Source organism: Brassica napus, chromosome A3, assembly GCF_020379485.1.
Source record: "Brassica napus cultivar Da-Ae chromosome A3, Da-Ae, whole genome shotgun sequence".
Taxonomy (NCBI): Eukaryota; Viridiplantae; Streptophyta; class Magnoliopsida; order Brassicales; family Brassicaceae; genus Brassica; species Brassica napus.
In genome coordinates, this window is record NC_063436.1 from 11886667 (window position 1) to 11899439 (window position 12773).

At 37.0% G+C, this 12773-nt stretch overlaps 3 protein-coding genes across 3 annotated transcripts; 2 read left to right on the forward strand and 1 right to left on the reverse strand.

The window, feature by feature from the left end:
• The first annotated feature begins 1794 nt into the window (after window positions 1-1794).
• LOC106441956 (early nodulin-55-2-like) lies at window positions 1795-3342 on the forward strand. The gene has a single exon (XM_022717572.2). It carries the CDS (start codon window positions 1928-1930, stop codon window positions 2753-2755), a length of 828 nt encoding a protein of 275 aa, XP_022573293.1. The 5' UTR covers window positions 1795-1927; the 3' UTR covers window positions 2756-3342.
• Window positions 3343-6364: 3022 nt separating this feature from the next.
• LOC106438421 (protein SUPPRESSOR OF K(+) TRANSPORT GROWTH DEFECT 1) lies at window positions 6365-9092 on the reverse strand. The gene is made up of 8 exons (XM_013879570.3): window positions 8482-9092; window positions 8307-8412; window positions 7543-7741; window positions 7385-7453; window positions 7233-7307; window positions 7042-7140; window positions 6781-6936; window positions 6365-6676 (listed from the first exon to the last, which is right to left on the reverse strand). The coding sequence occupies exons 1-8, from the start codon at window positions 8951-8953 to the stop codon at window positions 6551-6553; spliced, it is 1302 nt and encodes a 433-aa protein (XP_013735024.2). The 5' UTR covers window positions 8954-9092; the 3' UTR covers window positions 6365-6550.
• Window positions 9093-10096: 1004 nt separating this feature from the next.
• Window positions 10097-11221, forward strand: LOC106441291 (E3 ubiquitin-protein ligase RSL1). The gene is made up of 2 exons (XM_013883124.3): window positions 10097-10895; window positions 10995-11221. The coding sequence occupies exons 1-2, from the start codon at window positions 10285-10287 to the stop codon at window positions 11197-11199; spliced, it is 816 nt and encodes a 271-aa protein (XP_013738578.3). The 5' UTR covers window positions 10097-10284; the 3' UTR covers window positions 11200-11221.
• Window positions 11222-12773: the final 1552 nt, after the last annotated feature.

Below are 12773 nucleotides of genomic sequence, written 5' to 3' on the forward strand. Positions count from 1 at the left end.
CAAGTTTCAGTTAATCTTCCTGATTTTCTCATATCCACTTTATTAATTATATTGTATATGTAGCAAACATGGTTTACCAGAAAAATTAAGTCACTTGATAAAAAACTTTATAATCTGTACTAAGATATTGTTTAAAGGGTCATAACTATGTCTGTTTGCATGAATGGTTGGGGGGTCCTTTTTTTTTGTAAAACAATGGTTGGGGAGTCCTTCTTCAGTTGGTTCTAGAGAATTTTTGTTCTAAAATCATGTAATTATTACTGTAAGTGAGGTATATAAAAACGGCAGATTACTTTTGAGTTTCATGTGATTCAAAAAGTACTGCTCTACAATTTAACCGGTTCATATCACAAACTAATTTAGGGTTATGTTAAATCATCATTACCAGTTTTGGTATTTATGTTAAACGAATTTAATCAATTTTTTTTATTTCTCATTTTTCTTCAAGGGAAAGCTGCCCATGGAAATATTAATAATCGTGTGAGATCCATAAAATATGTTTGTTAAGTTTTTGTGGCCAAGGCAATATATTATTAATATATTTTATAAACTAACACATTAACCTATGGAAATTCATCGTAGTGGGAGACTTTGTAGCCAAGACTATTAATTAAGTTTAAGGAACTAATGGAAACTAAATAATATATAGAGCTTATATGTGAGGGCGTATCAATTGAGAATTTGCGGCCAAGGCTATTAAATATTGCTTATGCTAATCCGATCAAATATCTCAGTAGTTATATAACAAGCTGTTTTAGTTTCTCATGTATGTATATTAATTGAAAATCATTTAAAAATTTATAACTCTAAGTTTGTACTAATTAAAAAAGACTCTGATTCGGTGTCATTTAATTAGGATAATAATTTAACTTACGTGACAGCTTAAAAATTAATATTGAAAAAATGTTGGTTCAAAATTTAATTACTAGAAAACATTATATTAATCTAAAATATAAGAAGAGTGTATTATTTCCTTAAATAAAAACTACGAAATTACCTAATGTGATTAACATAAATATGACAATTAATGATTATGAATAATAAAGATTTGATAACAATTTTTACATCCTTCTGAATTTTTGTTTAAATTTTTATTATTAAAAAACAATAAACAATGACATTAACCATATAATAAAAAGTTAGATTTTTTTCTCATATGTTATATTTTGAATTTTCTAAAATGACTTTAAATTACAAAAATGAGGAGACTTATATGTTATATTTTAAATTCGTAAAACGACTTTATATTACAAAAATGAGTAAACCTTATATGTTATACTTTTCTTATATATTAGATTTTTTTCTTATATGTTATATTTTGAATTTTTTAAAACCACTTTAAATTACAAAAATGTTAGTTTTCCTTAAGAATACGATTAAAAACATTAAAATGACATGTATCAATTCGATGGTTGATCTGAGACCTTTCAAAACCATATGGAAGATAAATGTCAAAGTAATTCAACTGTGAAAATAATACTGTTGAATTTTTTCAAGAATGTGTTCGGTGGAAAAAATAAAAATTTTGTGTCATAATTTGCTTAATGTCCAATCCGATCAACCCATGATTTATTAATTATAGTTTAATTCCATAATTTTTAATAAAAATTGATCCGGTCATCGGAAAAAAATTATATAATAACAACAAAAAAATATTATATATGTATAAATAAAATGATCCAATATATAAAAAAATTATCGATAATATATATAAATAAATTCACCATGCGCAAGGCGTAGGTCTTATCCTAGTTCATATTAAAGTAAAATCCTTAAGCGGCAAGGATTAGGTTCCGCAAAGCTTATATATATAGAGAGTTAAGGTCTTGTTTTATCTTACTCACATACTCAGCATCAACTTCATTGGTCTTCCTAAAGTTTTCTTTTTGGATTATCTTTCTAATTTCCTCTCCGTCTTCTATTGATAATGGCAACAACAGCAAGAATCTTATGCTTCGTGCTTGTGATGGTTCTAATGGGATGTTGTTGCTCGGCAAAAATTTACCAAGTCGGAGACTCAGAGGGATGGAGAGCGAAGGGCGGCACCTATTACGCTTGGGCTAGGCGTAAGGAATTCCAGGTGGGGGATTCTCTGCTCTTTGAATACGATGGCAACGTCAACGACGTCACTCGAGTTTCCAGTGCTTTGGAATACCAATTCTGCAACTCTGCTTCTCCTCAAGCTGTCTACAAAACGGGCCACGATCTCGTGACTCTCACGGAACCAGGTTATCACTTCTTCATCAACTCAAATCATTCTCAATGCGTAGCCGGACAGAAGCTCGTCGTTTTTGTCGTCCAATACCATCAGATTCCTCCACCACCACCGAGAAAGATCCTTCCGTTCGCAAAAGACTTCAAGGTCGGTGACTCCCAAGAATGGAGGGTTCCTGACGAAAGTGACTTCTATGCCAAGTGGAGTGAGCAGAAACAGTTTCACGTGGGAGACAATCTTCTTTTCTACTACAACTACGAAGTCGACGACGTCTTAGAAGTCAGCGGTGATCTTGAGTTCAAATCTTGCGACACTTCTTCTCCTGTTGCCGTGCACTATTCGGGACAAGACCTCGTAAGGCTAACAAAACCAGGAATCCACTATTTCATAACCTCGAGGACTGGTCATTGTGAGGATGGGCTTAAGCTTCGAGTGTTGGTGCGACCACTAACCAGAGGTGGTCCGAAGAAGATGCAGTTGTCACCTTTGGACCGCCTCATCAAGTGGCTACAGTCCTTCAGACCCCAACCCCATCACTAAAGCCCTGTTCGTTTGGTTGCCGCAGGTTTCGGCGGCGGCGGCAGCGTCTGCGTCAGCGGCAGCGGCAGCGTCAATGAGGACAGTTGTTGTTCGTTTCGCAGACGCTGACGCTGCCGCTGCCGCAGACGCTGCCGCCGATTATTGTTCGTTTAGAAGACGCAGGAAGTTGAAGTCGACGCCGACGCTGCCGCAAGAAGCAGATTTTTGGGTTGTTCGTTTGAGAGACGCTGCGGCTATTTTCATTTTTTCAGATTTATTTTAAATTTTTTGTAAAATTGTATTTAAATAAATCAAATGTAGTTTAAATATATTTACATCCATTAAAATATTATGTTTACTTGGTAATAATTTTTTGGTCAATTATACAAATGTAAATTATACAAATGTAATAATTTTTTTTCATACATCATAAGCTAAATTAGAAACAAAATAATACTTCAAAATATTTATCATAAACGAAAGCTAAATATTACATCAAGTCTTAAATAAATATCACATTTAAATGACAATCAAAGTTATAAGCAAAAAAAAAAAAATTAAATCATCAACTAAAACAGTGGTAGAGAGTGAGCTTGAGAGGTTCTGAGCTTGAGAGAGTGAGCTTGAGAGGGTCTGAGTCCTGCAAAAAAAAATAGAAAGAATAAGCAATGTGTTTCAATGTGTCTCAAGCAAGAACGGTCCCATAACTCAAACAATTTACAAAAGTATCAAAAGTTTCAATTAACCCAAACACTACCACTGAGACAACAATCCACATAACATTCTACAAAAGTTTAACACTATTCTAATCTACTCCATAAATAATCACAGAATGTTTATTCAAAAGGGTAGATAACACGTTCAGTAAGATGAGACAAAAAAAAAAGATGCAGGCACCACAGATATAAACCATGGTTTCCAATGCAAAATCTAGCGTTATATAGCTGAGTAGAGCAGTTGAATCAGTTCTTTCAACCAACAATCAACAATGCATTTTTTTTCTCAGTCAAAAAATCAAGACTTAATTGTTAAACCAGTATTCACTCAGGCACAATAACAGAACAAACCTCCTCCACTGCTGGAACTAAACTCATAAACCGTAACAAGCTTAACTGTTAAACCAGTATTCACTCAGGCACAAATCATTCAAAAAGGTAGATAACTAACAGAGTAGATTACCTTTTCGTGTGTAAAGACGGATGAAAAGTCTCTGGCTATCCTCTGAAAGAGATGTGAAGGATTCTGTAAGCCAAAATGAGAAACAAGAGTATTGAAAAGTTAATCAAAATGAGAAATAAAATCTTTAATTTTCAAGTATCAAAAAGTTCCAAACACACAAGTCTCGCAAACACACAAATCTTCAAGTATAAATCTTTAAAGACAAGATATATCACACAAACACTCACGCATCAAACAATCATCAGAGATTCAAATAATCAGAATGTGGAAACTCTATTTCACTAGCATCAAACGTACCTCAACGAGAAAAGGAGAAGAGAGAGCTTGGAGATGAGATGAGCTCGGAGAAGAGAGCTTCGAGATGAGATCGGAGATGGGTTTTCTTCGGAGAAGAGAGAGAGTGCGAGATGGAGAGAGCTCGTGACGGAGAGAGAGCCCGAGATGGAGAGAGAGCTTGAGATGGAGAGAGAGCTTCGAGATGAGATCGGAAATGGGTTTTCTTCGGAGAAGAGAGAGAGCCCGAGATGGAAAGAGCTCGTGACGGAGAGGGAGCCCTAGATGGAGAGAGCTCGTGACGGAGAGAGAGCCCGAGATGGAGAGAGAGCTCGTGACGGAGAGAGAGCACGAGATGGAGAGAGAGCTTGAGATGGAGAGAGCACGAGATGGAGGAAGCTCTCGAGATCTTCACTGATTCTAGAAATGGAGATCGAGAGAGAAGATGGAGCTGCGTCAAACTCGCGAGATCTTCAGTGCGGCTGCGTCAAATTTAGGTTAGTTTTTTTGTAAATACTAAAATATAATAAGGGTAAAATAGTAAATTACGTTGTTGGCCGCAGGTTTTATGCCGCGACCGCAGGTTTTATCGGCGTCAGCCGCAGGACGCGGCGTTCGGACGCGGCGTCAGACGCAGAAACCGGCGTCAACGAAACGAACAAGAGTTGACGCAGAATGTTGACGCTGCCGCTGCCGCAGGTATCGGCGGCAACCAAACGAACAGCACTTAAGAAGAACTCGTTTTCCTTTTTTTTTTGAGATTACCTTAATTATAAGGGTTTTTTTTCTTTATCGTTTTAGTTCTTAAGTTTATTTCCCTATAGTGCGTGTGTGTTTTATTTATTTCAATCGTTGTGGAGACACTTGATTCGAGCATATTGAATAAAGTTATTTTTTCTTAATCTTAACTCCACAAAAAAAAAACTCTACATCACAAAACAAGAAGACCTGCATATTACACATGAACATAATAAGACCCACCCAAATACCCAATAGCTCCACCTCCACGAAATCAAAGAAATACACCAAATGAAAGACAAGTAAACCCGATACCCTAATCAATTCGAGAAAGAACGAAGATAAGAGCTTGTTACACGTTTCATATAATTTTGAAGCATGTTTTTTTCCAGTTATTATTCTCTTGCGAAAAATATGACATGTTTTTTTCAAAGATAATGAATGTATTCTATGAAACCTTTATATTGTATCTCTATTATGATATTTAAAATGTTTTGACTCTAGATAAATGTATCGTCTTCTTTCCTCTAAGCAAGCTCTGCAACAATCTATTAAAACAACCGTACGTTACTGACAGTGTTTCTCTAGTCCGACATGTTGATTTCCTTATTGTTCAGAGTTTATAGGTTTTCATGTTGATTTCTTTCGTGAAACATGTCCAATGTCCGTCCCTCTTATTTATGTTCCTGTTTCTGTGAGTTTGTCTATCTTAGCCTCACTATGGAAACTGTACCGAAGTAATGATGCATGTTTCATTCTGTGGAGATTTCTTCATACAGTTTTTGTCGATTCATGTTTGAATCGTTTCCATTACTCTAACATAACATAATCCAGATCGAATATGATTCAACCAGCCCTTTACTTTATTTTCTGAATAGTGTGTGTTTTCATTTTTTGACTTGATTCGAGCATATTCAATAAAGTTATTTTTTGCCTAGTCTTAACTGAAGCACAAAACTAGAAAACCCAGTAGTTCCATCTCCACGAAATCAAAGAAATTGACCAATTAAAGACAGAGACATCTTATACCCTATTTTGACGGAAAAACAAACAAACATAAGAAGTAGATTGGATTGGAGCTGAGTTTCTGTTTTTTTTAGTATCAGGAAACTGTCAACTATCACCTCTCAAAGCTCAGATCTATTCGAAGCTAGAAGATTTGAGTACACGGCTGAAGGATATAGGGTATGAGCTAGATACAAGTTATGTGCTTCAGGACATTGATGATGAGCATAAAGAAGCTATTCTTGCCCACCGCAGTGAGAGAGTAGCTATTGATTTTGGGTTGATCGATACAGAAAAGGGTTTGTGGAGATTGTCATGCTTTTACCATATTGATTGCAAAGATTGAAATAAGAGTAGTTAGAGATGCAACAAATAGATTTCCATCACTTTAGTAGCGATGGAGCTTGTTCATGTAGGGTCTTTTGGTGACAATAATAAATAAGAAAATCATTGTTTAAGCATTTAGAACATTTTTTACACATTTCGAGAAATAAAGCAAATGAAATGTTTTGGAATCAAATCAAACATGGGTTTGAGATTTGTTTACTTCTCAGTACATACATAAGGAGAAAGTGAAGAGACTAATGATACTGAGAGGTATTTGATGGAATGACAAATCTATTAACCTTCTTCTCCAAACTCCTGTGTGAATCTCTCATGGACGTCAAGGTCGGATTTGCTCACTGTTGGCCTCTGTCTGGCAAGTACCTTCTCGAAATCGGTTCTTGTGATCGGTGGTGGAATAATCTGTAAAATAAACAAATTAGTCTTTAGTTAAAGGAAAATCAGATGAACGAAATTCACTGAAGAGTAGTGCAGACTTATGCACTGCTAAACTTTTGATAGGGTACCTTTTCGGCAAGGCCTTTAGCTGCTAAATCTTGCATTGTGGTTTGGATAGCTCCAGGCTGCCTCGGTCCACATGGCATCCATGTACCATCAGGTGACTTGAAAAAGAACATTGCATCTTGAGTTTTGCGAACAGGCTCAAAAAGGACATCTTTTACCTGCAACAATCAGAAAGGTTGTCAAGATAAAGGCTCATCTATCTAAAAACTACTTCTGAGACAAACTGTGGAAAAACAATAAATCACTAGGGCCAAGCTACGTACACAAACGGAAACATCTGAACCAGAAAACCCTTCTGTCTTGAGCCCCAAATATTCAAAATCAGATTCAGTTAAATTATGAGGTGTGTCTCCCAAATGCACCTGCATAAAATACACATATCATTAGTAAACGGATCATGCTTTTCTTGAATAATTTAAATCGAGAAACTCGAAGCTAATGAAAATTTATATACTTTGAACATGTGCTGCCTAGCCTTGGCTTCTGGGAGAGGAATATAGATACGCTTATCAAAACGTCGCCTAATAGCCTGAAAAAACAACATATCAGTATTTTTGTTACTGGGAAATAAAATATAGAACCAACTCACTCTTATGACTTTTTCACCTGATCAAGAGCATAAGGTGTATTGGTTGCTGCGAGCACAAGTACTTTATCATCACTATGTCCAACACCCTGAAAGAAAAAGAGATGATAAATAAAGAGAGGAAATGTTTCAACTAAAATTGAATGACAGAGTGTTAAGATGTGATAAGCTTTCCAACCTGCATCTGCACAAGAAGCTCTGTTTTGATACGTCTTGAAGCTTCACTCTCGTTCCCTTCTCCACGTTGACCACACAACGAATCTATCTCATCAACGAAAATAATCGAGGGAGAACTTTCACGGGCCATTTCGAAAAGGTTTGATACCAGCTTCTCACTTTCACCCATCCACTTGGAGACCAGGTCTGATGAAGACACGCTGAGGGTTGGGAGGTAAAAAGGAAACAACTTTTTTTGTCATAACATGTTTCCAACTTCCAAGTATACACACTGTAAAAGCAAGATGAAGATCGAAAAAACAACAAACATAACGTACACACCCAGCAGCTATGACTCAAAACCCAATACCCCAGCACAAAGATGCTAGCTTGGAAACAGTAAACCAAGACTCTGTGGCACCCTTACAACTAAGGACCTGCACGCTTGCCTAACCAAAACAACATTTGTTTGTTCTCCTATAGAAAAGTTAGATTCTACCACAGAAGCTTTCCAAAATCCAGCTGCAGATGCTTTTAGGATAACATGCATAGATAGCCTAGACTAGAATAACTATATGGCAGGATAGAGATAAACAAGAAGAAACCTTTGCAGCAAAAGGAATCCTCTCTGAGATCAAAAACCCATTAAAAAACCATAGCTAGAGAGTAATTCAAGAGCATAATCAGAACAATACCACCACCACCTACATCTCTTAGTACCTATTCAAATCCACGAGGAAGAGAGCTAAGATCTTCCACAATCATCATCATCATAAAATGAGTTACCTAAAGAAGGTGGAGTCAGCTTCAGTAGCAACAGCTTTAGCCAAGTAGGACTTCCCTGTTCCAGGCGGGCCATACAGCAGAAAAGCTCTCCATGGCCTCCTCTTTCCTAAAAAAAAAAAACAAATCAATCAACAAAACACACTTCATAAAAGACATCTCTTTTCACACTCCTCACCGGTGAAGAACTGTGGGAACTTGACAGGCAAAATCACAGCTTCCTGCAAAGCCTGCTTAGCGCTTTCGAGCCCAGCAACATCCGTCCACTTAATGTTAGGCTTCTCCCTCACAATCGCAGAGTTCAACCCAGCTCTGAGCTTCGACTGCTCCGCGTCCTCCCCACCTTCTCCTCCTCCATCTTTCGGCTTACTCTTCGGCCTCGTCGCCACCGCCGCGTCGCCGTTAGGTCCGGGCCCCGATCCGCCTTCGTCGAGAACGGCGCGGATCTCCTCCGCGCGGCGGAGGTACTCGGTGAATTTCTGGGTGATGGCTTCTCTGATCTTGGGGTTCTTCTCGTACTTGAGATGCGTTTTGAAGTACTCGAGCGCGTTCATGTAGAGAGGGAAGGCCTTGTTGTAGTTCCCGGCATTGTCTTCTTGTACGGCTTGCTTCACGTACTCGATCGCTTGTTCCTTGAAATTGCTGTACATCGCTTTGGGTTTTTACCGATTTTTCGAATCGAGGAGAAAGCTCGGAGATGAATTTGAGCAGACGATCGGAGAGGATCGGGAAGAGATGGAAGAACGAATGGGAAGCGATGAAGAGAAGCCAGATTTGACGTTGAAGACGAAAAGGTCTAGAAACAAAAAACAACGGAGCGTAGACCTGTGAAATAGTGAAACGTTGAGGCGTTTTTGTAGGGTGTGAAAAGTTGGGTCAACATTTTGATGAATGACAGGGAGAACACTTGCCGTTCTTATCATCTACATACTGTGTCCTAAATGTTTTCATGCACCCATGTGCAGAAATAAAAAAATTTTGATTTATATTTAATAAGATTTATTAAATTTAGACTTTATTATGAAAAATTCTCTACGATAATTTTCATTTTATCATTAAAAAAAGGAACATTTACCAAAAGAGCGAAAACTTATGTAACAAAAGATCTCACAAGAGCTCGATAAAAACTTATAAAATCGATAGATTCTTATCAAAGTTGATACTCTGGGCGTACCAAGAAGGTCTTTTGATGAAGACGATGCTCTTCTCTAATCAAAATAGGGTTTAGAGTATTCCTCTAAATGATATAAAGCTTTGAATGTAATTGCAATTTGATAATAAAAATGAGTTGTGTTTTATAACCTCTATAAATTAATAATTATTAATGTTGGAATTACACCAAAACTATAATTTTTTTATTAATTTATAGAGATATTAATTTATTGATATATTAATTAAACCAAAAACTCAATTTGAAATTATAAAATTATATTATTATATAAAAATTTTTAGTATATATTAATTTAAAGAATATAAATTTATAAGAACACCCGCAATTGGAATCCTTAAAAGTGAATCCTTAAGAAAAAATAATTAAATAATCAGTGGACCCTACCAAAAACTAAAGATTCAATCCTTAAAATTTCTAAATAAGTGCTCTTTCTTAGTAAAATTTCTAAAGATATGTGGCGACTCACGATTGGTTGATATTATTTTTATGATTTAGTTTATTATATTTAGTTTTATTTTTTTCTTATATGTAGCTTTGTATATAATTCAACAGGTTGTATATAATAGTTTAAGTTGCCGCGAAGAGAGCATAAGAGCGGAGCCGCAGCCTCGCAGGTTAGGGAGATAAAAAGATCAGCCCAATCAAATCTGATTTGGATTAGTTATCTTCTTTCTTCCTGTTTTCTTTGTAAATTTCGTTTCCCTTATGGTTTTGTGTTATTGTTTTCTTATATGTAGCCCTAGGTATACATTAATGGGTCATAAAGCGTGGATTCGTTAAACGAAAATTTCTCTACCAAGTGGCATAGCAATGGAAGGAAAAGTTTCTGAGGTCAGAATAGATATGCCTATTCCGAAAGAGACTTGCAGTATATGTATCGATGACAATATCAGTGCTATTCAGATGTTTTCTGTTGATATTTGTGGTCATCGGTTTTGTTCCGAATGTGTGAAACGATATATTGAGGCGAAACTACTCGAGGGAAATAGGCTTACATGTCCTCATGATGGCTGCCATCTTGAGCTGCGTTATCAAAGTTGTGTCAACCTTTTGACTGATGAACTAAAAAAAATTTGGAAGCAGAGGATCATTGAGGAATTGATTCCGGTAATGGAGAGAGTTTACTGCCCGAACCCGAGGTGCTCAGCTTTAATGTCGGTAAAGGAACTCTCTATTATTAAATCTACCGAAGAATCTGGAGTTAGGAAATTATGTGTCAAATGCCGTGAACCCTTTTGCATCAACTGCAAAGTTACATGGCATAAAAACATATCGTGCGACAATTACAAGATTTTGCATCCAAATTCTGTAGCAAACGATTCAAAGCTAGAAGCTCTAGCCAATAAGAACATGTGGCGACAATGCACCAAGTGTCAAAACATGATTGAACTTTCTGAAGGATGCGCAACTGTACAATGCAGGTATCATCTCTTTAGAATTTCATCATGTATGTATTCTTAAGCATGCATGAGATTTTAAATTCTATGTATTAACAGTACTAGTTACTTGATATATGGCAGATGTGGACATTCGTTTTGCTACCGATGTGGAGCCAATGCTGGATGTTGCCCTCATGGTCATAACTTTTATGATCTGAGGACTGGACGTCTATTGTATCGACCATGGTGTGCTGCCTTGTGGACTCTCGTTTTGCTTGTGGTGACGGTTGCTGGTATTGTCGCCTCTGTTGTTTTTATTATTTTACATTTCGTCAGAAAGAAATAGAAAACTAATAATCGGTTTGGTAGATTGAAAAGATTACTAATAGAAGTACAATCCCAATTTTCCAGTATGTTACACTCGTGCATTAACAATTGAAAGAAAAACAACATGTACATAGTAAACTCGAATTCCGGAAGACAAAGTTTGTTACATTAACGACTGTCGAAACAAGAACATGCTAAGGCCCCTAAGGCTAGTTAATATTGTTCATTATTTTGGATTTTTATCACACTCTGAAAACAATCAAATAGTTAAAAGAAATACAATTGAATATCAAGGCTTGCAGGAGCTGTCAAAATACCCTTACTAGAAGACTTCGTTAGAAGATTTCATTAGCAGGCTACTAGATGTAACCCTTATTAGCATCAAACACATATGTATGATTATTTGGTTTGGACCAAGAGGATCAAGAGCTGTTGTACGACCTATGAGAATTTTTTTCTGATCTGATACTGCTCATTCATGAAGTTCTAGACTGGAAAAAATATATGGGCATGTGTATGAATTAATTTGTTTTATGCTTCGGTATTTGGGTGAGTTTAGATCAAGAAAAAGGTTCAAGAAATTAGATATCAAAATCAGTCCACTTTTGTAAAGCTACAAGTCCAAAAAGAATTTAATACAAATGATTTATTTCCTTGCCAAGAAGATGGGCAAAAATCATAAACAAAATTGCAATGAATGCTTCTCTCTCTCTTGCATGCAAGGAGTCATTTATGTATTTTTTTTCTAAATTATTTCAACAATTTTCTATGTTTTTTTTTTTTAAGAAAACTCTTCATTATTATTATTATTATTTTTTTAATATTATAAATCAACCGGTTAGACCGGAATTTCAGTTTCGGTTACAAGTTTGATTCAACCAAAATATTCCTAATTCAAACATTACAAGTCTAACTTCGCTTGCCCACTTAACCGACGCCATCCGCTAGACTGCTCTGAAATCTTTAGAAAATCAATACCCGTTCTCAGCCGTTGGTGTGAACCACAAGAAGGTGGAGTTTACCTTGTTGCCTCGGATGTCGGACTTCTCGTGACATCACATGAGTAGCTAGGTATTGATAATATTCTCAAACTTGTAACTGGCCATGAAGCGCTAGACTCGATGATTAGAGGAAGAAGGATAGCAAACCTTGCGGGAAGCCACCCGTACCATACTAATCGAAGGACAAAGAGGAAAGGACACCATGAACCGCAAGCAGCAATAGCGCCACCCAACCTCGACAAGGCGAGCTGCGGTGAAAGCGAAGCCAGAACCCGGGACTTCAGTACCTGCAAATAAAGAGAGAGAGTATCCTGCTAAGAGTACCAACGGCGGTCCAAGCACTGGGATGGCTACTCTCTAATCAAAGCTCCCCGTTGAACAGAGACCCATAAGACTCGAATGGAGTCCCCGTCCAAAGCCATGACCCGAGACTAGAGAACCTAGCTCGGTCCTCTTTGCGCTACATCACTAGGCCTCGCTGGGGAAGCAAAGAGTAGTGAAGAGCAGCACCAAAACGCTCAGTAGCCATTCGCGAGATGGAACGAGCAACAACCAGGACTAGAGGATGGGGCGGACCAGCAAGTAAAGAGCA